The following is a 27,052-nucleotide window of genomic DNA, read 5'->3' as shown; positions in this document are numbered from 1 at the left end:
ATAGTGGATAATTATCTTATAAAATGGCTTCCACTCAAACTTCTTTAAATATCAAGCTTTCCCAGACCACTTAAAATGTGACTTAAAAATTAATTTTCATGCAACATTTCCATCAATAAACTAGTATAGTTATATGTTGGCCATAATGGAACGCCAAAAATTCAGAAATATAAGAAAAAAATAGTACCATCTGAAAATCACACTATAAAATTTTACAAAATCAACAAAAGTAGACACATACAAAGTCAATCTAGAAACAAAATAAATCAAAACCCATGAAAACCACAAAGATTTGACACTAACATAATTGAAGATGTCAATGTAAAAGTAATCACTAAGCATCTGCTATGTTAGTTACTTGCATTATGTGCTAACAAATACAGTCCCAGCAAAACCAGACATTGTTCTATGTAGTTTTGGAGCTTACAGTCAGGGGCACTATCAAATAACAAGAAAAATAACAATAAAGTTCAAACTCAGACAACTGCTCTGAAAGAAGAGTACAAGGTGCTATAAGAACATGTAACAGAAGGAGTCATGGTCTGGGAGTTCGGGAACAGCTCTCTTGGGAAGTGTTATTTGAACAGAGAGCTGAAGAATAAGAATAAATAGGAGTTTTAGGAAAAGGAACAGGGGTAGAGGATGAAGGTTTTAGGTAAACCCAAGATCACATGCAGCACTGGATGGTGGTGGCTCAGTGTGCTGAGTGCTGGCCTGCAAACCAAAGGGCTGTGGGTCAGGTCCCTAGCAGGGGGCGCATGAAAAGCAACCATACTTTGATGTTTCCCTCTCTTTCTCCCTCCCTTCCACTCTCTCTAAAAGTAAATAAATAAAATCTTTTAAAAAAAGATATGTAAAGGACCTGAGGTGGAAGGAAGCATGGCTTGTCCTAATATACCAGAGGATTATAGTGCAGAAAGCAGAACAAAAAGATAATAAAATAATCTTACTAATTTTGAATTTAAGTGTAATTTTCAGATAGCACTCTTACCCCCACATAATAGTATGTTAATGAGATAAGATGCATGTAAATAGATTTTTTAAAAGTCAATCTGTAAATAGTCTACGTGACTAGGAAAGAGGAATCAGCTGGGAGGCTAATGTAAGTGTGAGATGACGATACTGTGCAGTATCGCTTTAGGGAAGCAGTGACGGAGACAAAAGGGGTGGAGACAGGCAATCTGAAGGACTTGGGGACAGACTGGGTGTGGTGAGTGGAGGAATAGGTCCGGTGTCAAGAATTACCCCTGTTCCTTAGCTCACATAATTGAATAATGATGGTGTCAATCACAAAGACAGATAATAACTTCGGGGAATAAGAGTTTCCGAAAGAGGTGAAGTGGTAAGAAGAGTGCAGGAAAAAATCATTTATTATGCTTTAGATATGTTGGATTTAAAGTTCCTTTGAGACATGTAAGTGGAGATGCAGAGTAGGAATGTGGATTTGGAAGTTTGGAGTTCAGGGTTGGAGAAATGAATCTGAGAGCCAATGGGTGGTACTTGAAGCCCTAAGCACAAAAGAGATGGTGTTAGGGAGTGACAATACACAGAAGAGAGAAATAAGCCTTAAGGGATGCCTGTAATTAATGCCTACATAAAGGAACATGAGCCTTTAAAGGACAAAGAGATGTTGAAGAAAGCAAAAAAAAGTATTGCCATAGATGCCAAGAGAAGAATATTTCAAACAACTTCCATATTTTCATGGAAGTATTCAGTAATGTGAAAAGTGTCAAGATGAAGACTGAAAATGTCAATTTAGTTAACAATATGGAAATCACTAACGGTCCGTGTCAGTGGGACTATGGAGTGGAACTATGGGGGCAGAAATTAGATGGGCTTGCCTTAATGTGAATGGTGGTGAGGAAATGCAGACTGGGAGTCTAGAAACACCTTCGGGGTGGGGATGGGGAAAAGACAATGAGGGTGGGAACGGAGATAGATGAAGAAAGGCAGCTTCAGGGAGAAGTGGGATTGAGGAAGTTTCATTTTATATTTTTAAACATAAGATTTGAGCCTGTTTAAATGCCAGTGGAAGGGTTCCACAGAAGAGGAAGAAGGTAAGTGTAATATTTAAAAGAATAGGAGATGAGTAAAAAGTTCCTGAGAAGGCAGGAGCTGAGAATCCAAAGTGCAGGAAAGAAGACAAAATGTTCCTGGTAAGAGAGGTAGTTCTTATGATAGCTACTGTTGACTCTGTGAAGAAGGAGGTGGAGTTATTAGAGGGAGAGAGAGAGAGAAGGGTTGAAATACTTATTTCCAATAGAGGGTGAAGGGGAGAGCCAGGGAAAGAGAGTATGCATGCAGGACTATTTGTGATGGTGATGATGACAAACATGTGTTTACTATGCATTTATTACCTGTCATTGATTAATTTATTTAATCCTCATATCAACTTTATTTTGCAGGTTCAATTATTATCCCCATTTTACAGGTTAAGCAACTGAGACACACAGAAGATATACATTTGGCCTTAGGTCACATATCTAGTAAATGACAGCCAGAGCTGGGATCACAACTAGGTAGCCTGATTCCAGAGCTCAAAATAATAAATATTTAACACTCACTACCTTAATTTTCTTTCCTCCTCCCTCATTTACTTCCCTTTGTTCTGTCACTGATCCAAGGCTACTGTCCTGCTTGCAGTCTCTGATCACTGTCCCAAACTAGTGTGAACACTGAAGGCAAAGAGGCTTTTCTGATTCCTATGAAAAACAATCCTGCCTAGTTCCCTCATTTCTTTCTTTTAAAAAAAAATAAATTTATTTATTTATTTTTAGAGGGTGGGGGAGGGAAAGAGAAAGAAGGTGAGAAACATAAATCTGTGGTTGCCTCTTGCACGCCCCTTACTGGGGTCATGGCCAGCAACACAGGCATGTGCCCTGACTAGGAATTGAACTGGTGACCCTTTGGTTTGCAGGCTCTCAATCCACTGAAGTATACCAGCCAGGGCGGTTCCCTCAATCTATTGTTGCTGGAAAACTAATGCAAAGTTTTCTAGCCCAGGATTGAAAAATATTTTTTTTCATCGAGGTATTTACATACTACAAAATTCAGTCATTTTAAGTGTATAATTCAATTATTTTTAGGAAATTTACTGAGCATCACCATAACCCAGTTGTTGAACATCTGCATCATTCTAATAAGATTCCCTGTGCTCATTTAGTTAATCCTCATTACTGCCTATAGCTCCAGGCAAGTACCTTTTGTCTTTATAAATTCGCCTCTGCTGGACCTTTCTTACAAATGGCTTGTGTGAACTTAGTGTCTGGCTCCTGTTACTTAGCATGTTTTTGAGGTCCATCCACACTGCAGTGTGTGTCATCAATTTGTTTTTTATTACCAAACAGAATTCCATTTTAAGGCTATACCACATTTGTATTTATTCACTAGGCAATATATAGTTGCACTGTGTCTACTTCTGGGCTAGTGTGAATAATACTGCCATAAACATTCAAGTTAAAGTCTTTGTGTAGACATATGTTTCATCTCTCTTGGACAGATACCCAGAAGTGGAATTGCTGGGTCATGTGGTACCTCTATGTTTAATATTTTGAGGAACAGTCAACTGTTTTCCAAGTGGCTGTACTGTTTTACAAGTCTCACCAACACTGTATTTATTCACACCCTTGCCAATGCTTATTACTGTCTTTATGATTATAGCCATTCAAATGGATGTGAAGTGGTATCTCACTGTGGTTTTGATTTGTATTTCCACAGAGACTAATAATGTTGAGCATATTTTCATGTGTTTATTAACCATTCCTGTGTCTTTTCTGGTGTAATGCCTATCCAAATTTTTTGTCCATTCTATTAAATTGAGCTGTCTCTTTATTAATGAGCTATAACTGTACCCTGCATAGATTTTTAAAAAAGATTTCTTACTGGCTATTAACTAGAGTTTTTAAAAACCCTTTTATAATTTGTCTTACAGTTCCTTAAATAGCCCGTCAGAAAGATACATAAATAAGTGGTAGCATTGGTTGCCTCATATAGCCTTCTGGAACTTTTGGAATTTGAATCATGTGCAATAAGTTATACCCCCTGAATTATGTTGAGCATTTAGATACTAATCCAGAGTTGTCAGAAGGTAAGACAAAGACAATGTGATAAACAATACACTTAGCGGTAGAGAAATTATTTGGCAGAAATTTTTTGTCTATATTGCACGTTAACTAATTTATAAGTGTCAAATCCCCAGTTTTCTCCACTTCTAGATTCTTTCTCTGACTAGAAAAATGACAATAACAGAATAAAGAAACTTCAAATAGTAAAATAAGAAAAAGGTTTGGTTCTTTCTGAAATGTGACATGGCACCTTCCTTTAGTTCATATTCACTGAATTGCTAGATGATATGTAACAACTTTAGGCCATGATGTATATAATCACTTTTAAAATACAAGGAAGCAAGAAGAGATAGCATCACAATGATCAACAGCCCCAAATCCAATGATACAAGTCAATGATATGAGGCTGGAGTGTTGATAAAATTTGGAACAAGCAGGGAATCTATTATACTAAACAAAGATAACAAAAACAAAGTCAGTATAGTAATGTTTTTTAAGACCTTATTTATTTTTAGACAGAGGAGACGGGAGAGAGGGAGAGAAACATCAATGTGTGGTTGCCTCTTATGTACGCCCTATTGGGGACCTGGCCTGCAACCCAGGCATGTGCCCTGACTGGAAATCAAACTGGTGACCTTTTGGTTTGCAGGCCTGTGTTCAATCCACTGAGACACACCAGCCAAGGCAGTATAGTCTAATTTTATATACTTTATAGTATATAAAATTCAAACAGAGTAAGGAGGGATATTTCATACAAATGAGATTCAATCTACTAGGGAAAACCATGACTACTGAATTACAAGTATAAAAACAGCTGTTAATGTAGCCGAACAGTAATAATCAGAATATGGGATTGGGAGTAGGAGGGTGACTAATTATAATTAAAGAAAAACAACAGCATCAAAAACTTAAGCAGAAAATATCAAGCAAAAACATAAAATGTATTGCTCCTCAATAAAAACAAAAGCTGCCTCTTAAAAATATTATTTAGATGATGGTTTCTTTAGCTGTGCAGATGATTTTTAATTTGATGTAATACCATTTATTTTTTCCTTTATTTCCCTTGTCTTAGGAGATATATCGGCAAAAATATTGCTAGGCAAATCTCCGAAATTTTACTGTCTATTATTTTCCTCTAGGATTTTTATGGTATCACAACTTATATTTGAGTCTTTTATACATTTGAGTTTATTCTGGTATATGGTGTAAGTTGGTGATCTAGTTTCATTTTTTTGCACAAAACAGTCCACTTCTCCCAACACCATTTATTGAAGAGACTATCTTGACTCCATTCATATGCTCTTGCCCCCTTTGTCAAATATTGCCCATAAAGACCTGGGTTTATTTCTGGGCTCTCTATTTTGCCCATTGATTTATGTGTGTTCTTATGCCAGTACCACACTGTACTGATTGCAGTGGCCATGTAGCACAGTTTGATAGCAGGTATTGTGATCCCTCCAACTTTGTTCTTCTTTCTCAAGATTGCTGAGGCTATTTGGCATTGTTTTTGGTTCCATATAAATTTTGAAATATTTGATCTAGATCTGTGAAATATGCCACTGGTATCTTAATGGGAATTGTGTTGAATCTATAGATTGTTTTTGGTAGTATGGACATTTTAATGATGTTAATTCTTCCAATCCATGAACATGGTATATGCTCCCATTTAGTCAGGCATAGATGAAAATATTCTTAGAAGAGAATAAATGAGCTAGGGTCCAAATAAACTTCTGGACCCTACTCCTTCAAAAAGTATACTTTCAACATTTGAAACAATAGTTTTCCCTGTGTACCTGGGTAGAAAAATGTGCTGGTGACGACAAAACACATCAGATTATTTTGTACACAAAAGTTTTCTCTCCTCATTATAAAAGCTGTATATAATTATTATAAAAAAATTTAAAACAGAAAGCCAAACTAGAAAAACAAGGAGATACTAAGGATGGCTATCTGCATGTTCAAACTATTTCTCATGCACATGTGTGTACATCTTTTTAAAAAACAGGATTCAAGTGTGCATACTATTTTATAATGGAAACATTTTAAAATATAAATGCTTCATCATGTTTTTAGTAACTACAATGGGTTGGCCAAAAAGCTCATTTAGTTTTTTCTGTAAAATAAAAGACATGTTTTTCATTTTCTCCAATAATTTTATTGATTTGGGTATTCTGAGTATGTCAGCTATCTCCCCTGTGGTATAACATTGATTGTTCCCAATGAATGTCTCAATTTGATTGCTATTAACTTCTTAGCTGGTCGGCCTGACCATGGAGTATTGCCCAGCAAGAAATCTCCAGCACAAAACTTCACAAACCAACTTTTGACACATTCAATCAGTCACAGCACCTTCTCCATACACCACACAAATTTTTTGTGTTTCAGTTGCATTTTTACCTTTATTTTATTTTAATTGTTGTTCATGTACAGTTTTCTTTTACTCCCATCCCAGCCCACCCCTCAGCCCTCCCCACCTCCCTCCCATTTCTAACCCCCCTTAGTTTTTGTCCATGTGTCCCTTTATACTTGTTCCTGTAAACCCTTCCCCTTTTCCCCTGAAATTCCCTCCCCTTTCCCCTCTGGTCACTGTCAGCCTGTTCTCTATTTCAGTGTCATATTTTTACCTTTCTTGAAGTAATAAAGCATAATATGCCAAAATGTTGCTTATTGTCTGCCATCTTCAAAATTAAAATGGCTATGCAAAAATTAATGAATTCTGGTAAGTTCTTTAAAAAATGCAAGCTGATGTGTCAGCTGTTATAATACAATCTAACAAAATTGTTTCTAATGAAGTTAAACACACTAAGCCCTACTAGAGCCATCTTATGAAAAAACACCAAATGATGGCAGTGTGCAGATGTTTCATTGTACGCATTCTTTTCTCCCATGTGGCCGTGATGTTGAATCTGAACCTGGCAGTGTATTTGAAACTTTCCAGTTCTTCCCTAAAGACTGAGCCCATTTTTTCTTAGTAACAATTCTGTTCTTTATTGTTCAATGTAGTTTTTTTATTTAGCTTAAAAAATCCTTTTAGCCCTTCTTTACCCATTTTCCTTTACATTTCATCCTGATACCACTTCATTCTGTTTCCTTATGACTATGCTCCTGTTGCATGGAGACAGGTCTCTCTGTAGTTGACTTATGCAAAAACTTTCTGAAAACTTATTATTTTTTGTGCCTCCTAGATGCTACTCTTTTCCTTATTCAGCAATAGTTTACTTAAGGTTTTCTTTTTATTCACCTATAAACAATGGCAAGTGCCCAAAGTCAGTGGCTGTCAACAGGTGAGGGGATGGTTTTTAAACTTACACTCCCATTTCTCTCCTTGGTGATCAAAACCAAATTTCAGATATTTAGTTGCAGGGCTGACAGATATGCACAGGACCCAGTAACATTCAGCCTCTAGCAGATCTGTATTTACTGTATTTGTGTTCCACTGAAATAGTATTTTCCCCTTACTCTTTACATTGGCTCCCATGCTTTGTCTTGTTCTCAAAGATAGCATACTATACATGACTTTTCACAGGATTTTGATGTCTCTAAGCTCCTCTCAAATTCTTTACTAATCATCATTACCAAGCCAATCTGGATTGTAGAGGAAGATAAGTATAAATATCTTCTAAATTATGTCTTTGGCTCTTTTAAAAGTGTTTTCTTTTTATCACAGTTAAATATGTAAGGAGTTTAAATAATCATTAGTTCTAAAGACTGATGACAATAAACAGAAGTCTCTCATATTTGCCTACCCTGTCCCATTTCCTATTCTCTAAAGGCAAGCATTTCGTCAGAGGATTTCTGGGGGGTAAAGGGATGCTTACTTCTTTCTCCGAATAACCTGCTTGTATTGCTAGTTCTGCAATTTTCAGTTTAATGCATCATTTATTGATTTTCTACTATGTAAGAAGAGGACTGGGTTCTCTTTTGCCCCTACCCCACCCTCAACACCACACCTATCCTCCATCCTTATTTCTTTATAGTTAGATACATTTTCCACTATTTACATTATTTTACCTATTAAATTCTAATCATGGCCGACAAGTGGTGTACTATGATTATTTTCCTTCACAACTTCTTGCTGTCCATGGTGTTAAAGGTTATCATCTTTGTTTCATGCGTTTAGTGTCATGTATTTGTGACACCATCAGTTTCTCTACTGTGTAAATTTCCTTTCCTTTCAATAAATTAAACAACATTAAGTAGTCTACTGATTTTATTCTTTAGATCAATCTCTCCTGGAATCTTCTCAACTGTTCCCATATAGACTGGCTAGTTTATCATTTGTCTTGGAATCTCCCATCATCTTCATTCTGAGGAGTCTTTCATTTCTTTCTCTTGTATTATATTTCTTGTCTGGGATCTCAAATTGTCATTTTTCTTAACATCTTTCATTTTGCTTTACACCTTCAATTTAACTATATCCTCTAATAGTTACCAGAAAATGGTACATGAAAAATACGTTTTTGAAACTTTGCCTATCTAAAAAACATATTCTACTTTCAAATTTAATATGCAGTTTCACTAGAGGTAAATTTATAGGCTGGTGTGGTATAACATAAACTATATCTTATCTTTGTCCCTGTGTTTCTGGCACAGAACTTCAGAGGCCCGTGGAATTCCCTGAGTTGGCTGAGCAAACAGGGGGACTCGAGGAGGGCCTGTAGAAAGCTTCAGGATGTGCGCTGGTCATCGGAAAGACAAACAATATTCCTAGGGGGCCAGACTGATCTCCAGGGAGGGGGAAGGGGTGGAAAATGAATTCAATGATGTAGCCACTTATTTAATCAAGCGTGCCCATGTAATGGAATCTAGATAAAGACCCCGAACACCAAAGCTCAGTGAAGCTTCCGGATTGATGAACGCACAGAAGTGCCGGGCAAGTGTTGTCTCTATTGTATGAGACAGCATGGACACTCTGTCCTCCATTCCTCACCTTCTCCAGATCTTGCCCCATATATTCCTTCATTTTCGTTTCCTGTTCCTTTATACAAAACTCTAATTGTAAGTGTAGTACTTTCAGTGAGTTCTGAGTCATTTTAATGAATTGTCAAACCTAAAGAGGTTGTGGGAATCCCCACATTTTTAGCCAGCTGGACGTAAGGATGGGTACTGTGGCATCTGGAATAGAGACAGCCTTGTAAAGGACTCTGCCCTGACCTGTAGGGCTTATGCTAACTTTGGGTAGTTTCAGAACTGAATTACACTTTAGTATACCCATCTGGGAGTGGAATTTATAGCAAGGTGGGGAAAGTGAAAGTGACTTGGGGACACCCAAAATTTGCAGCTGGTGCCTGAAGGCCATCCTTTGGGGTCCACATTAACTCTGGAGAGTGTCAAAACTTAACTGAATTGTAGGACGCCCAGTAGGGGCGTCAGAGAATTTCTCTTCTCTTTCAGGGACTTCTTTTTATTGGATATTGGACATTATTATAACGATACTATGATTTTCTCATCTTTTCTATTTTCCATTATCATTATCTTTTTGTTTTACTTTCTGAGAAATTTATCTTCTAAACTTTCTAGTAGGTTTTTTTTACTTCTGTTATCACAATTTCAGTTCCCAAGAATTCTTTTTTAAAATATCTGAATGTTCCTTTTATATACCATCATTTTCTTGCTTTTTTGGTGTATTATATCTTATCTGAGAAAATGTTAGCTTTATTTTTAAAAAAGTTTTCTTCTTCCTGCATATCTGTTTTTATTAAATCTTTCTTATTAGAAACTTTCTCAAAATGGCTGGGTGTCTTTAGCAATCCGTCCATTTTTAAGAGTCGGCTACCTATGAAAAATTTAAATGTACCTCTATAGTTTGTCAACTACAGGTATCCTGTAGTATGGCCCAGCTGCATTGTTTTATTGAGGAACCCCCCAATGTCAGTGTCTTTAAATCTCGTTTTTGGGGGTGGGGGTGTTAGTCATATTTCTTAGAGAAACTGATTCCAAAAACTTGCCTGTATTATAAGCCTGGATGCCAGTTAAACTTTCAGCATTAAGTAAGTTTTCACTTAATTTAGATTTTTGTATGGTATCTCCAACTTCAATTATAGGCTTACTCCTTTCCAAAGACCTACTGTTTAACTCTTTCAAGTAGCTCTAACCTTTTGCTAGGATTGGAAAGAAGCAGTTACCCTGCTGTGAAGAGTTGAAGAGGTTCTCAAAGCCTCCACCAGATTCTTAACAAATTTTCAGTCATTCTGTTGCTTTTAGCCTCCATGTTAATCCTCACATCCTGAGGTACCTCGTATACCCAATTCTGGAATCTTTCAAGACTCCACAGTATAAAACAAGTTGCTTCATGACTTCCTACTGCTGAGTTGGGGTCAATACTACCACATGTTAGAACAGTGCATTTGTTTATCTGCTCTCCAGCTCCCCAGATTTTATTGACGTCACCTCCCCTGGTCTTTGTGCCTGTTTCATTTTGTCCTTTTACTATTATTTTAATGGAGATTGTAGAGTAAGCATAGATAAATGTGTATGATCAATGTTTATTATGGATTACTACAAGAAAATAGCTCCTTTACTACTTGATAATAGTCAAATTAAGTTAGTTATCTGATTATAAGTAAACAGACAACTTAAGTGACATATCTGTATCTATGGCTTATAAATGTTTTAATTATATTTTACTAATTATGCTGTTACAGTTGTCCCAATTTTTCCCCCATTGCCACCCTCCACCCCATACCCTACACAATCCCCACACCACTGTCCATGTCCATGGGTCATGCATGTAAGTTACTTGGCTACTCCATTTCCTATACTATACTATACTATACATACCCATGGCTATTCTGTAACTATCTATTTGTACTTCTTAATCCCCTTACCTCTTCACCCACCTGCTAGACCCCCCTCCCATCTGGCAACCATCAAAACACTCTCAGTATCCATAATTCTGTCTCTGTTCTTCTTGTTTAGGTTGTTTTTAGATTCAATTGTTGACAGATATATATTTATTGCCATTTTATTGTTCATAGTTTTCATCCTGTTTTTCTTAAATAAGTCCCTTTAACATTTTATATAATAGTGATGATGAACTCCTTTCATTCTTTCTTGCCTGAGAAGCACTTTATCTGCCCTTAGATTCTAAATGACAGCTTTGCTGGATAGAACAATCTCGGCTGTAGGTCCCTACTTTTCATGACTGAGTATTTCTTGTCAATCCCTTCTAGCCTGAAAGTTTCTTTTGAGAAATCATCTGACAGTCTTATAGGAACTCTCCTGTAGGTAACTAACTGCTTTTCTCTCTGCTTTTAAGATTCTCTCTTTATCTTTAACCTTTGGCATTTTAATTATTATGTGTTTTTGTTGGGGCCTCTTTGGTTCTACCTTGTCTGGGACTCTTTTGTGCTTCCTGGACTTGCATGTCTATCTCCTTCACAAAATCAGGGAAGTTTTCTTTTATTATTTTTTCAAATAAATTTCTAATTTCTTGTTTTTTCTCTTCTCCTTCTGGCACCCTTGTGATGTGGATGTTTGAACTTTTGAAGTTGTCCCAGAGGCTTACACCATTCTTGTTTTTTGGGATTCTTTTTTTTTCTTGTTGTTCTGATGGTTGTTTTTTGCTTCCATATGTTCTAAATCATTGATTCGATTCTTAGCTTCATTCATTCTACCATTGTTTCCTTGTAAGTTGTTCTTTATTTTAGTTAGTGTATCCTTTGTTTCTGACTGGATCTTTTTTATACTGTTGAGGTCCTCACTAAGTTCCCTGAGCATCTTTATAACCAGTGTTTTTTTTTTTTTTTTAAAGATTTTATTTATTTATCTTTAGAGGGGAAGGGAAGGAGAGAAGAGAAGGAGAGAAATATCAATGTATGGTTGCCTATCGTGAGTCCCCTGCCGGGAACTGGCCTGCAACCCAGGCATGTGCCCTGACTGGGAATCGAACCCCGATCGTGTGGTTCGCAGGCCCACGCTCAATCCACTGAGCTACACCAGCCAGGGCTATAACCAGTGTTTTGAACTCTGTATCTGATAGACTGCTTATCTCCATTGTGTCTAGTTCTTTTTCTGGAGTTTTAATCTGTTCTTTCAATTGGGCCATGTTTCTTTGTCTCCTCAATTTGGCAGCCTCCCTGTGTTTGTTTCTATGTATTAGGTAGAGCTGTTATGACTCCCTGTCATGGTAGCATGGCCTAATGTAGTAGGTGTCCTGTAGGGTCCAGTGGTACAGCCTCCCCTATCATAAAAGCTGGGTCCTCAAGGTGTGCCCTTCAAGTGGGCTGAGTACTCCCTTCTCTTGTGGTTGTGCTTTGATTGCTGTTGGCAGGTCAATGGGAAGTATTAACCCAGGCCAGTCAGCTATAAGGACTGGCTGTAACCATTGGTTACCAACCTCTGCCCCATGGAGGATCAGCTGTGCAGGGGCAAGGTGGTGGTGCTCCAATATGATCTGTAGTTGTCCACTGGGTGTGCAGGCTCTGGGGTTTCTTGGGTGGTGTGGGCTAAGGTCAGTCCTGCCTGTGGTCACCCTAAATGAGCTATGAAGCAATCTGAAATGGTTGCTACTTGTACTGGGCTTGGAGGTTCCCAAGTGAAGCCAAACTGTGAATCTATCCTGGGTGCTGCTAATGTGGGCCCTGGGGCCACTCAGCAAGAGGTATGGGGGTTAGGGGCTCACTGAGGCTGATGGCTGCTTCTTTGAGAGAATTTAGGAAGTTGTGAAGCATTAGTCAAGAGAAGCCATTCATATGGAAAAATCAGAGTTTACAGTTTGGGTGGGCCCATAATTTAGGTGGGACAGAATTTCAGGGGATCTCCAGCATGGGGCAAACAGTGTTAGCCAGGTCCATGGAGTCTTGAATATAGAACCTGCCTGTTAGCTCTTTGGCTCTGTCAGAGGTGGGCTCAGAAAAGGGACAATGGCTTCTGCCCACCTTTCTGTCTTGGAGAAAGCTGTCCCCCAGCTCTTGTCTCCATGCCAGTAACAACAGTTTTTCCCTGTATGCCACTGGTGCCCCTCAAGCTACCACACCTTGGTGCTGGAGCTTAGATGGAGTATATCTAAGTCCATGTGTGGGTTCTTTAAGAGGAACTTGCTGGGACTCCAACAGTTTCTTCTACCAACTTAATTTCCACTGGTTTTTTTCAGCCAGAAGTTATGGGACTTCCTGGCACTGGAATCCTGAGCTCGGGGGGGCCTGTTGTGGGGTTGGGACTCCTTGCTCCTGAGGTTTCCCTCCTGAATTTTTATCAATCACACATCTATGTGGGACCAGCCTGTTTTGTGTCTCTACCCCTCCTACCAGTGTGGATGGATGTGGTTTCTTTAATTCCACAGTTGTCATATTTTCATTCAACTTGATTTTGATAGTGATGACACAATTCTGAGTGATGGCTGTTCTAAAGTTTAGTTGTAATTTTGATGTGGTTGTGCCTAAATTTTTAATTGTCCTAAAGATATCACAAAATCAAAGTAGTCAATGTTTTTGGTAATTTAATTTCATGAAAAAACTTATAAAGTATCTCAATTCTCTAGAACATGTGTATTTCAATGATGCCACATTAATTATGTTTTCTTTTCTTAGAATAACTACCTATATTTATACCTGCAAACAATAAAGATAATTTACTAACCTCTGCTTCTGTTGCTTGGGACTGTAAAAGCTGTCGTATACGAAGTATGTCCTTCTCTATTTGTTGAATTCTGGTTACTCTTCGCTAAAATAAAATAAGTGACCAAATTAGATCTATTTTTATTGAAGACATTAGTGTAAATAATCACACTATGGCTACCACTTAACATCTCAGGATCATGCCAGACAATTATAAGTTAGATATTTGTATATATTCAACACACTGATGACATTAGGTTCAGTTCAATTTTTTATGAGTTAAAATCAATACTTTAATAATGCAAATTTAATCTCTATTGTATTTTTCCATTTCTATTTAGTCTTTTTATACCCCCTGACCCCAGCAATCACCACACTGTTGTCCATGTCCATGAGTCCTTTTCAAGTTCCATTTTTAACACATCTAACTTTAACAGATATATATAGCTCTATTTAGGAAGATGGTACAAATATATGTCAAACTGTATAATGCATACAGTGTGAAAATTTGGTGTTTATGTTATTCTCAAAAGTATTTCAACAAAGACAAAATTACACCTGAAATTAATCTTTTATATTATACTAATCAGATGTCAATATAGTGTAATAAATCTGTATAAAACATGGTATGCTTGTAAAGGGAAAGAGCATCTGACTTGTTTTAATAAACACCAGGTTTTAAACAGTAGGGTTAACCTTCTCCAAAGTTATTCCTATTACAAGTCAGTGATATTTTAAGATATAGCTTTCCAAATAACTACTGCAGCTAAACATTATTTTTATTCCCAGTACTGGGATCACAATGAGGGTTAAGCTTTTGTTTACCAACTATTCCTGAGACCATCAAGTGAACAGAAAGCAGTAACTACAGATCAAATGATATGGAATTTAAACAATGGAAAAGTGCTTTTAGAAAAAGCTGGATTTTGCTTAAAATTTTATAGATACTAATGGAAGTGAGAAAAAACAATTTACTTATATATATAAAAACCTTGCAAACTGAAATTGTTTTTAATTAGCTTTATAATCGATCAAATATATGGGTTTTAAAAACAAGTACTGCCAATGTTGTATCATTTTCTGAAATAAATCTCTAGTTGACACCCTAATATTGAGGTATGAAAAATTGTATCATAAGACTAATTGTCTTAATGGGGGAAAATGTCATAAGCTAGATGGAGTTGTTTCAAACATGCTTTGATCATAAGCCCCGTCAATAAAAGATTTCTGAGCATGTATACATACCCCAATAGAAAGGTAAAAGTGCTGTAATAAATAGCTTTAAGTATAGTTATAAAACTTATAAACAAAACTTACCCTTTGATCACATCTAGTTTTGCTTAAATAGTCTTCCTTTTCCTATTACCATAGTAAAAATGCTTATCGCTGCTATTATCCAATGTTATGATAAACAGAGAAGTTCAAAAAAGTGCCCCCCTCAAAAAAAACCTTATCCCCTCTCCCTTTGTAACACTACAGCTATGCTGACTCTATCATAGGAAAACAGTTCAGGAAATAGTGAACTTAGGGTAAGTATTATTTTCTAATAAACAAATCTTACCAAAGCTAACTTTCATCATGAAAACACGCTGAAGGAGATGTGCCTGTACTTTTTGTTGCTTTCTAAAAGTACTGCAAAGATGAGCGACCACTTCTACAACAAGAGAGTAAATATTTCCTGGTTTTACAGAAACAACTGAACGCACACAATTACTGGCTTTGTAATATTTGATTAGCTAGCGCTTCTCCACCAATAAAGTCCTAAATTTAAAATTTTAATATTTAGAGAATAAGAAGGGAAATTATATCAAATATTCCTCTCCACAATACTACCTTTCTTTATTTTCAACATGTCACTAAATCCTGAAGTCAAGTGAGTCTATGTCTTAATGTCCACTGAGGTGAATAATTTCTGACATGACAACCCTCATGTTTCTGTTTTTCAACATGAAAACAGAAGAGGACAGAGGTATTTTTCTTTTTCTGTATGACAATCTTGAATATTTATAAAATTATGTTTAATAAAAAATGCTTAATTGCTCTACACTATGGAATTGGTATGACTTTGAAAAACAGATTTTTAAAAATACAGTAGTAATACTGTTAAATACAGATTCAGGATAACCTCAACAAATTAGGAATGGAGAATAAATGCACTTGATAAAGGGTATTTATCATAAACCTTGTGTAAATAAAATACTTAATGGTGAAATTACAGAATCCCTTTTAAAGTCAAGACAAAGAAGATCAGTATCACTGCTTCTTATTCAAAGATGTATTAGAGCTCTTACACATTACAAAGAAAAAACAAAGTACTTTAAAGAAAAAATTGTCATTATTTGCAGATACTATGACAGTTTACATGGACAATTTTTTTTTAAATCTTAAGCTAATGAAACAATCTAATGGGAGAATTCAGGAAGATGACTGGATACTTATTACTTAAATATAATTTAGTAATGCAATTAAAGAAAATCCCATTCACAACAGCAATGGAAACTATAATATATCTATGGATAAATCTTTTTATGAAGAATATTACAAAACTTTACTGAAGTACATAGTTTAAGACCTAAATTAACAGACATAAAAATAATAATACCTAATATTTATGGTGTGTTAATTATGTACAAGATTCTAAGTGCCTTCATATGCATTAAATCACTTAATCCTTACATTTTACAGTTTATCATTATCTATATTTTTTAAAACTTTCTGAATGAATCCTCATGTGAGAATATGTTTATTGATCTTAGAGAGGAAGGCAGAGGGGAGAGAGAAACACATCAATGTGAGAAACACTGACAGGCTGTCTCCTGTACACACCCAACCGGGGACCGAATCCACAGCCTAGGTATGTGCCCTGACCAGGGATTGAATCCACAACCTCTTGGTGTACAAGATGAGGCTCCAACTAACTGAGCCACCTGGTCAAAGCTTATCATTATCTGTAATTTAATGATGAGAAAACCGAGGCAAAGAGTTTACCCAAGATCACAGTGCTGGTAAGTTTACAAGTCTAACATTAGATTAAAAGCCAGGAGGTCTGGTTTTAGTTCATCCTTTCAAGCAAGAAGGCTCAATATTGTAAAGATAAATTCTCCTCAAATTAATTTTAAATTCAATGTAATTCTATTCAAAAGCCCAAAAGGATTTCCTTTGAATTAAGACAAGCTGATACAAAATCTCAACTGGGAGAGTAATGAGAAAAAATTTCAAATGGGAGACAGAGTAAAACCACATTTTAACAAACAAAAATTAGAAGAACTCACCCTCCCAGGTATCAAGATTTGCAATTCTAGAGCAAATAAAACAAACATGGTACCAGTGTAGGCACAGAGAAACTAAACTAGACTAATAAAATACAGTCCAGAAATATCCAGAATATAGTAATAAAGTCCAGAATTATCCAGAAAAAAAATCAACCTGGCATATGCCAGAGATTGCATTACTAATCAATGCAGAAATAATGGAGTATCCAATAAATGATAATGAGACATTTAGCCAACAACATAAATATGCATATTCTGTATATATGTACAGATATACATATATATGCATATGTAATAAAATATGCATATGTGAATGTTATATATTAGTCATTAACAATACATTTAAATAGTAAATGGTGTTATTTAAATTAATATAATTTATATAAAATATTTTAAATTAAATAACTATATACATTTTAAAATGTATATATATGTATATAATTAGATCCTTACCTCCAAATTGTATATAAAAGCAAATTTGAGATGAATTAAAGACCTACTTGTAAAAATAAAACATTAAAACTATTAGAAATTACAGGAGGGTACTTTTATGACTTCAGTACAGAAAAAGATGTATAAATAGGTTATAGCACAAATATGGCAATATAATTCATTTAGCTTTTTATTTTTTAAAGATTTTATTTATCTATCTATCTATCTATCTATCTATCTATCTTTAGAGGGGAAGGAGAGAGGGAGAGAAACATCAATGTATGGTTGCCTTTCCTGCGTCCCCTGCTGGGAGTTGGCCTGCAGGGAACCAGCCCGCAACCCAGGCATGTACCCTGACTGGGAATCGAACCGTGATCCTCTGGTTTGCAGGCCTGTGCTCAATCCACTGTAATTCATTTAGCTTTATAATAAAAATTAATTTTTATCATGAAGCTAGAACTGATACCAGGTTTGGCAGGGAAAGGCTGTGATATATATTATCTATAACAGATTAGTATTAAGAAGATACTAAAATATCTCTTAAATATTTAAGAATAAGACATAACATAAGAGAAGATGGTAGGATATGATCAGAAAGAAAATCCAAAATTCAAATAAATATATGAGAAGATATTCAACTTTGGTAGTATACAAGGAAGTATAAACTAAATTACAAGACAGATTTTCATTGCCCAATAGTTGTTATTATAAAGTTCGACACAGTACTAAAGAAGACATGCAGAAGAAAAAGGAATTCTCACATACTAATCGATAAAGTCATTTTGGGTGCATTTGCCAAACATTAGTTCAAAATACTCATACCTAAGAGCCAGCAATTAAGCTTTTAGGTATACACTCTAGAGCAGAGGCCAGCCATCCCTTTTTGTAAATTAAGTTTAACTGTCACACAGCCAAGTCCATTTGTTTACATATTGTCATCTATGGTTCTTCCTTGCTAAAAGGCAGAGTTGTGGCAGAGACTAATGGCCCACAATGTCTAAAATATTTACTATCTGGCTCTTTAAGAAAAAGACTGTTGATTCTTGACCTACTGAAACTTTTGCACATATTTACAACATATGAATAAGGATGGTTATGCTAGTTAACAGTGAAAAATTATAAACCACTTAAATTTCCATCAAAATTACATTATTCATATAATTATAAAAAATTATGAAAACATAGAAGTGTCAGTAATCTTCACCCTACCAACCCTCACTTACCAGAAATAAGCTCTATTAACTCAATATATATTTTTCCAACCTTTGCTTCCATGTCAACAGGAGAGTAGGGACTATTGTAATAGGTGCCTAAATATGTGTTGAACAAATAAAGTAGTAAGTAAATAAATAATCTAACTATTAACAGAAGTAGCTAGAGACTAACAACTACACATAGGCATGAGCAAGAGTGGATTTGTTTCCAGTTTCCCTAAAATGTTTACCAGTCATTTGTATATTTTACTAGTCGCTTGTACTTTCTTTTCAATAAATTGAAAGATTATATCCTATGCTCATTAAAAAAACAGAATTGTCTTTTTCTTATTAACTTGTATAAATTCTTAAATTTTAGGAATATTAACCATTTTCCCTTTATGTGCTACAAATATTTTCCCTTATCTTCTGCAGGATGTTTAAAAATTTTATAAAATAAATTCATTTTACACCTTCATTGTTTTTGAGCTTCCATTCCTATTCCAAATAGCTAAGAAAGCCTCTTTTATCTTATATTTTCCTCTATTAATTTTAGATTATTTTTCACATTTAGATATTTAATCCACCTGTAATATAACAAACTATAGAAATGATCCCTGAAAGTATAGTCTTAATCCACCTGAAATATAGATGTGAGGTATGGATGTAACTGAATTTCTCTCCTTCCAAATAGGTTGTTAGTTAGTTGTATTATTATTTACCATTTTACCCCAAATATATAATTTAACTTTTATCAAATAGAGATTCAATATATTCTTGCATCTTTCTTCTCCCTATTCCCCTCCACTTGCCTATGTATATTCCTTTGCTATCACACTGATTATTGATACATCTTTACAATAGTTTTTAACAAATGGTAAATCCCCACTCATTATTATTACTTTTTAAAACATTTTTGGAAATTCTTACATTATAAACCTTACAATCATTTCCCAAAGTTCCAATAAATTATTTACACTATAACTAGAACTATATTATATTTATATATTAATTTTAAAGATACAGACATTTTAAGAATACTAATTCTCATCCAGGCTTGTCTCTCTCTTTTTTTATCCTTACCTGAGGACATGCTTATTAATTTTTTTAGACAGTGGGGAAAGGGGGGAAAGGAGGGAAAGAGAGAAGGAGAGAAACATTGATCAGTTACGTATTGAATGCACCCTGACGGGGGACTGAACCCACAACCTAGGCATGTGTCCTGATCAGCAATTGAACCTGTAACCTTTCAGTTTACAGGATGATACTCCAATCAGCTAAGCCACACTGGCTAGGGCCAGGCTTCTCCATCTTTTTTTTAAAAAACTGGGGTATAATTAAATTTTTTTTTAAAGATTTTTATTTATTTATTTATCTTTAGAGGGGAAGGAGAGGGAGAGAAACATCAATGTATGGTTGCCTTTCTTGCATCCCCTGCTGGGAGTTGGCCTGCAGGGAACCAGCCTGCAACCCAGGCATGTGCCCTGACTGGGAATCGAACTGCGATCCTCTGGTTCGCAGGCCCGCACTCAATCCACTGAGCTACACCAGCCAGGGCTGGGGTATAATTAAATTTTAACAGCATATTAGTTTCAGGTATGCAACATAGTGACTCAGTATTCGTACCTGTGAAATGATCACCACAGTAAATCTAGTTACCATCTGAGGCTTCTCTATTTTTAAGGTCATGTTTTATGTCCTTTAATAATTTTATATTTTTCATGTGGGTCCTTTCTAGGCATTTTAAGGTTTCCTGTTAATGTGAACATTTCCATTTTTAACTGGTAGCTATTGCTGCTAGAGAAAAGCTATTAATTTGTGTAATGACTCCAGTCACCTTACTTAATTTTCTCTTAGTTTAAATATTTTTTGGTTCATTTACAAATAACAAAAGACATGGGGTAGCTGAATGAATAAGAAAACAAGACACATACATATGCTGCCTCCAAGGGACCATCTCAGATTGAAAGATACACACAGACTAAAATTAAAGGGACAGAAAGAGATATTTCATGCAAATGGAAAGGAAAATAAAAAGCTGGGGTAGGAATACTTATATCCGACATAGTAGACTTTCAAAACAAGGCTATATATAGTAAGAGACACAGAAAGACACTACATAATGATAAAGGGAACAATCCATCAGGAGGCTATAACCCTAATAAACTTTCATGCACCCCAAATAGGAGCACCTAAATATGTAAAGCAATTCTTGGTAGACATGAAGGGAGAGAGTGACAGAAATACAGTTACAGTTGGGGGTTTTAACACCCCCCAACTATGACTTCAATGGATAGAACTTCCAGACAGAAAATCAACAAGGAGAGAGCAGCCTTAAATAACACATTACATCAAATGGATTTAATTGATATTTTCAGAGCATTTCACCACAAAGCAGCAAAATATACATACTTTTCAAGTGTACACATAACATTTTCTAGGACAGATCACATGTTAGGACACAAAACAAATCTCAATAATCTAAAGACATGAAATCATATCAAGTATCTTCTCTGTCTACAATACTATGAAACTAGGAATTAATCACAAGAAGAAACTGAAAAACACACAAAGACATGGAAGCTAAACAACATATTATTAAACAATGAGTGGGTCAACAACAAGATCAAGGAAGAAATCAAAAGATACCTTGAGGATGAGGACACAACAACCCAAAATCTGTGGGACACTGGGAAAGCAATCCTAAGAGCATTTATAGCATTATAGGCCTATCTCAAAAAACAAGGACAAGCTCAAATAAAACAATCTAACTCCACACTTAAAGGAACAACAAACAAAGCCCAAAGTGAATAGAACGAAGAAAATAATAAAGATCAGAGCAGAAATAAATGAAAGAGTATTAAAAATGACATAAAACATCAATGATTCCAAGAGTGGTTCTTTGAAAAGATAAACAAGATTGATAGATCTTTAACCAGACTCATCAAAAACAAAAAGAGGGCCCAAATAAATAAAATGAGAAAAGAAAGAAGAGAAATAACAACTGACACCAAAGAAACCACAAAGGATCATAAGAAAATATTATGAACACTCATATGCCAAAAGACTGGACAACCTGAACAAAATGGATAAATTCCCAGAAACATACAATCTTCCAAAAATAAATCAGGGAAAATCAGAGAATCTGAATAGTCAGATTACACCTAATAAAATTGAAGCAGTAATAAAAAAAACTCCCCACTAACCAAAGTCTTGGACCAGACGGCTTCACAGGTGAATTTTACCAAATGTTCTGAGAAGAACTAACACCTATCCTTCACAGACTATTGCATAAAATTCAAGAAGAGGGAAGGCTCCCAAACTCATTTCATGCGGCCAGCATTATCCTAATTTCAAAACCAGATAAAGACACTACAAAGAAAGAAAACTCTAGGCCTGTATCCCTGATGAACAGATGCCAAAATCCTCAACAAAATATTAGCAAACTGAACATGACAACACATCACAAAAATCATACACAAAAGATCAAGTGGGATTTACTTTGAGAATGCAAGGTTGGTATAACATTTGCAAATCAATACATGTGATTAATCACATAAACAAAATGAAGGATAAAAAACACAAGACCACATCAACAGATGCAGAAAAAATGTTTGGGCAAAATATAGCACTCATTCACAGTAACTCTCAGCAAAGTGGGATTACAGGGAAAGTAACTAAACATAATATAGGCCATATATGGCAAACTCACTGCCAGCATCGTACTCAATGGGCAAAAAATACAAGCATTCCCTTTAAGATTGGGAATAAGACAGGAATGTCCACATTCACCTCTCTTATTCAACATAGTACTGGAAGTCCAAGCCACAGCAATTAGACAAGAACAAGGATAAAAGGTATTCAAATTTGAAAGGAAGAAGTAAAACTTTCATTTGCAGATTATATAATACTGCACATAGAAAACCCCAAAGATTCCACCAAGAAAGAACTAGAACTGACAAATGAATTCAGCAAAGTAGCAGGATACAAAATTAATACCCAGAAATCACGTGCATTTTTATATGCCAATGATGAATTAGCAGAAAAAGAAATTAAGAAAACAATTTTATTCCCAACTGCTAAAAAAAGAATGAAATACCTATAAATAAACCTAACCAAGGATATAAAAGACTTCTACTCAGAAATCTGTAAGACACTGGAGAAGATACAAGTAAGTGGAAGCACATACCATGTTCACAGATAGGAAGAAATAACATCATTAAAATGTCCATACTACGGGAAGCAATCTATAAATTCAATGAAATTCCTATCAAGATTCCAATGACATATTTCTACAATAAATACTTCAAAAATTAATATGGAACCACAGAAGGCCCTACATAGTAACAGTGATTCTGCAAAAGAGAACAAAGTTAGAGGAATCATGCTACCTAATACTATACTATAAGGCCATAGTAATCAAAACAGCATGGTACTGGCATAAAAACAGACACAAAGATTAATGGAACAAAAGAGAGAGCCCAGAAATCAACCCACATTTTTACAGTGAGTTAATACTCATCAGAAGAAGCAAGCACATACAATGGGCTAAAGACAGTTTATTCAATAAGTGGTGTTGGGAAAATTGGATAGATACATGTGGAAAAATGAAACTAGATTATCTTCTTATACCACACAAGAATAAACTGAAGATGGATCAAAGACTTAACTGTTAAACCTGAAACCATAAAAATCATAGAAGAAAACATAGGAAAATCTCAAACATTGCTCATGGTGATATTTTATGGAATAGATGTCCCCAGGAGAGAGAATCGAAAGGAAAAAAAATGAGACTACATCAAACTAAAAAGGTTTGTACAGCAAAGGAAAACATCAACAAAATAAAAAGACAATCCACAGAATGGGAAAATATATTCGCAGATACATCTGATAAGGGGTTAATATCCAAAATTTATAAGGAACTTACAAAACTCAACACTAAAAAAATGAGCAACCCAATTAAAAAACAGGCAAAGGACCTGAATAGACACTTCTCCAAAGAGAACATACATACAGCCAATAGACATATGAAAAGATACTCAATGTCACTAATCATCAGAGAAATGCAAATTAAAAATACAATGATATATCACCTTACACAAGAGCAGACTGGCTCTTATCAATAAATGTAGGGAAAGGGGAACCCTTTTGCACACTTGGTCAGAGTGAAGATTGGTGCAGCCACTGTGGAAAGCAGTACAGAGATACCTCAAAAAATTAATAATGGGAGTTCCAGCAAAGATGGAGGCCTTTGCTTCCTTGCACAACCCAAAGAAAGATAACAACCAATTAAAAATCAATAAACAACCAGAAATGTCAGAAAATCAAACTGCATGGAACTCCAAGAGCCAAGCAATTAAAGAAAAAGTCAACCAGAACAACTACACCTGTAAGAACCCGTGGCAAGGTGGCAGACCCTGTGGGTGGGGCTGGCTGAAGGCAAACTAAGACTCAGAGTTGACTGTGGAGTATGATGGTTGCCTAGGTGGGAGAAACTCCCAGTCTCACATGAGAGTCCAAGAGACCCATTGGAAAGTGCGCTAGAGACGAGCAGGGGAGCTGCACTGTTCCCTCTATGGCCCCTCCCCCCCAGGCAGCCCCACAGCACAGCAAGGAGGGTTGCCCTGTCCGGGTGAATACCTAAGGCCCTGCCTCCTTACAACTTACCAGGTGCCCCAAACAAAGAAATATGGCCCAAATGAAAGAACAGAGAAAAACTCTAGAAAGAGAGCTAAGCAATGAGGAGATAGCCAGCCAATCTATCTGGCGGAGAATTTAAAACCCAGGTAATCAAAATGCTCATGGAACTGATTGAGCTTGGTCAAAAAATTTTTAAAAAACACATGAAAGATACCCAAAATGAAATAAAGAAAAATATTCAGGGAACCATCAGTGATAGGAAGGAAACCAGGACTCAAAGCAACTCTTTGGAACAAAAGGAAAAAGGCAAACATCCAACCAGAAAAGAATGAAGAAACAAGAATTCAAAAAAGTGAAGAGAGACTTATGAACATTTGGGACAACCTGAAATATTCCAATATCCAAATTATAGGGATGCCAGAAAGAGAAGAACAAGAGCAAGAAACTGAAAACTCATATGAAAATATAATGAAGAAAAACTTCCCCAACCTGGCAAAGGAAATAGACTTTCAGCAAGTCCAGGAAGCCCAGAGTGTCCCAAAAAGGTTGTACCCAAGGAGGAACACACCAAGGCACAACATCGTTAAGTTACCCAAGATTAAAGATAAAGAGAGAATCCTAAAGGCAGCAAGAGGAAAGGAAACAGTTACCTACAAGGAAGTGCCCAGAAGACTGTCAGCTGATTTCTCAAAAGAAACTTTACAGGGAAGAAGGGGCTGGAAAGAAGTATTCCAAGTCATGAAAGGCAAGGACCTACTACATCCAAGATTACTTTATCCAGCAAAGTTTTCATTTAGAATGGAAGGGCAGATAAACTGCTTCCCAGATAAGGTCAAGCTAAAAGAGTTCATCATCACCAAGCCATTATTATATGAAATGTTATAGGGACTTATCTAAGAAAAAGAAGATAAAAAATATGAACAATAAAATGACAGCAAACTCACAACTATCAACAAATGAACCTAAAAGAAAAGAAAAACAACTAGAACAGTAACAGATTCAGAAAAACACACACCACATGGAGGGTTTTCTGTGGGGAAGGGGAAGGGAGAAATAGGGGGAAAAAGGTACAGGGAAGAAGAAGCATAATTAGTAGGCATAAAATAAACGGGGAGAAATAAAAATGGTACAGGAAACAAAGAACTCAAAGAAGTTATATGTTCAACCCATGGACATGAACTCAAAGGGGGAATGCTGGAGGGTTGCGAGGTGCAGGGTGGAGGGAGAATAAGGGAGGAAAATTGGGAAAAAGGATTATGTAATAGCATAATCAATAAAAATACTTAAAAATTAAAAATGAATCTGCCTTTTAACCCAATAATCCCACTTCTGGGAATATATCCAAAGGAACCCAAGACACTCATTTAAAAAAACTTAAGCACCCCTATGTTCACTGCAGCATTATTTACAATTGCCAAGATATGGAAGCAACCCAAGTGTCCATCAGTACATGAGTGGATAAAACAACTAGAGGATATTTACACAATGGAATACTACTTGACCGTAAAAAGAAGAAAATTTTACCCTTTAAGACAGTATGGATAAACCTGGAGAACATTATGCTAAGTGAAATAAGTCTATCAGAGAAAGACAAATACATATGATTTCACTCATGTGGAATCTAATGAACAAACTGAACCAACAGGCAGAACAGAGACAGACTCATAGATGGAGAGCAGATGACAGCTAAGGGAGTGGAGGTTAGAGGGCAGAGGGATGGAGCAAAAAGGAAAAAGGACTCATGGACATGGACAACTGTGTGGTGATTGCTGAGGGGAGGGAGGTATAAGGGGACTAAATGGTAGTGAAAAATAATAAAATCAGTACAAACAAAACAAAACAAAACAAAGAAAGCAGATAAAAACCCTCAGGACGGAGGACTCAGCATGTGCTCTTTCTCTTGCTGGAGCACACCCTCACTTTTCTGCCTCCTCTTTCCCCAGATACACTGCCTTTCCCTTTCTTTCACCTGAGCTCCAAGGGCCTGTCCTTCTTTGGCCTCTGTAACTTGTTTCCTGAGCCCACAAAGCTCAGCTGGCTCACTTTTTCTACCTCCGTGACTTCCTAAATAAACTTTCTCTTATTAAAAAAAAGGGAAAGAAATAGACAAGGCAATCAGCAAAGCCTCTTCAGGGCTTAAAAATATTAGTAATATACTTGTGTGAACATCAAAGGTCTAAATTCAATATATAGAAATGCTTAACAAATAACAAAGCCAGCTATCATTCTTTCTTGACTTTAGGTGAAGGTAGAAATATGGAAGTCTTCTCTCTCCAACTCGTTTCATGTTTCCCAATGTTCTCTTCACATGTTTTTATCCTACTGCTTTGAATGAGGTCTCCACCCCTTTTTTTAAGCGTACAACTTGAAAAGCAGTATTGTGAGTATTATTACATGCACCTAGATTACAAGAAGTAAACATTTCAAAGGAGAACTAGAGCTGGCTATCAGCTCTCAGATGATTAGCATGTAACTCTTTCCCTCCTACAATTACAAGGCAAAGCAGAACAGTATCAGGAAAATGAAATACAGTAGAGGCAGAATTACATGAACACTGGTTATGTCGCCCAACAGCCATGATATCTTATTCTTATTTTGAAATCGTGCCAAAGTGAAGACACATGAATAGTTCAGCTGGTGCCGATTCTAATTTAACAATAAATCAGTTACCTGTGCTCGTTTTTCCATATCTTGGCACGTTCCTAGCTGTTCTTCCATTGCAACTCTAATTTGCCTTGCTTCATATTCCAATTGCCTTCTGGTCATATCTGTTTGTAAGGAAAACTGAAACCACAAATAAAATTAAAATGTTAATATCTTATGTTTGTGTGTTTATCAGTAAAACCAAAAAAGGCACATAAATGCCAAGAAAATGAACAAGCAAACATGTATAA

General features: G+C 36.0%; 1 protein-coding gene across 8 annotated transcripts in view; it reads right to left on the bottom strand.

Moving 5' to 3' along the window:
• The window catches only part of APC (APC regulator of Wnt signaling pathway), a 146,835-nt gene that overhangs the window by 46,853 nt on the left and 72,930 nt on the right, over positions 1-27,052 (bottom strand). For all 8 annotated transcript variants that reach the window (XM_037032170.1, XM_037032175.1, XM_037032176.1 and 5 more), the window contains exons 6-7: positions 26,829-26,942; positions 13,644-13,727 (exon numbers count right to left, since the gene is read on the bottom strand). In XM_037032170.1, coding sequence (XP_036888065.1) covers positions 13,644-13,727; positions 26,829-26,942 — 198 coding nt within the window. The remainder of the gene's footprint in view (positions 1-13,643; positions 13,728-26,828; positions 26,943-27,052) is intronic.

Source organism: Sturnira hondurensis, unplaced genomic scaffold (genome assembly GCF_014824575.4).
Source record: "Sturnira hondurensis isolate 20B ecotype Veracruz unplaced genomic scaffold, ASM1482457v3 Scaffold0021354, whole genome shotgun sequence".
Lineage (NCBI taxonomy): Eukaryota > Metazoa > Chordata > Mammalia > Chiroptera > Phyllostomidae > Sturnira > Sturnira hondurensis.
Note: the sequence above shows the minus strand (reverse complement) of the source record. Positions and strands in the feature narration are given on the sequence as shown.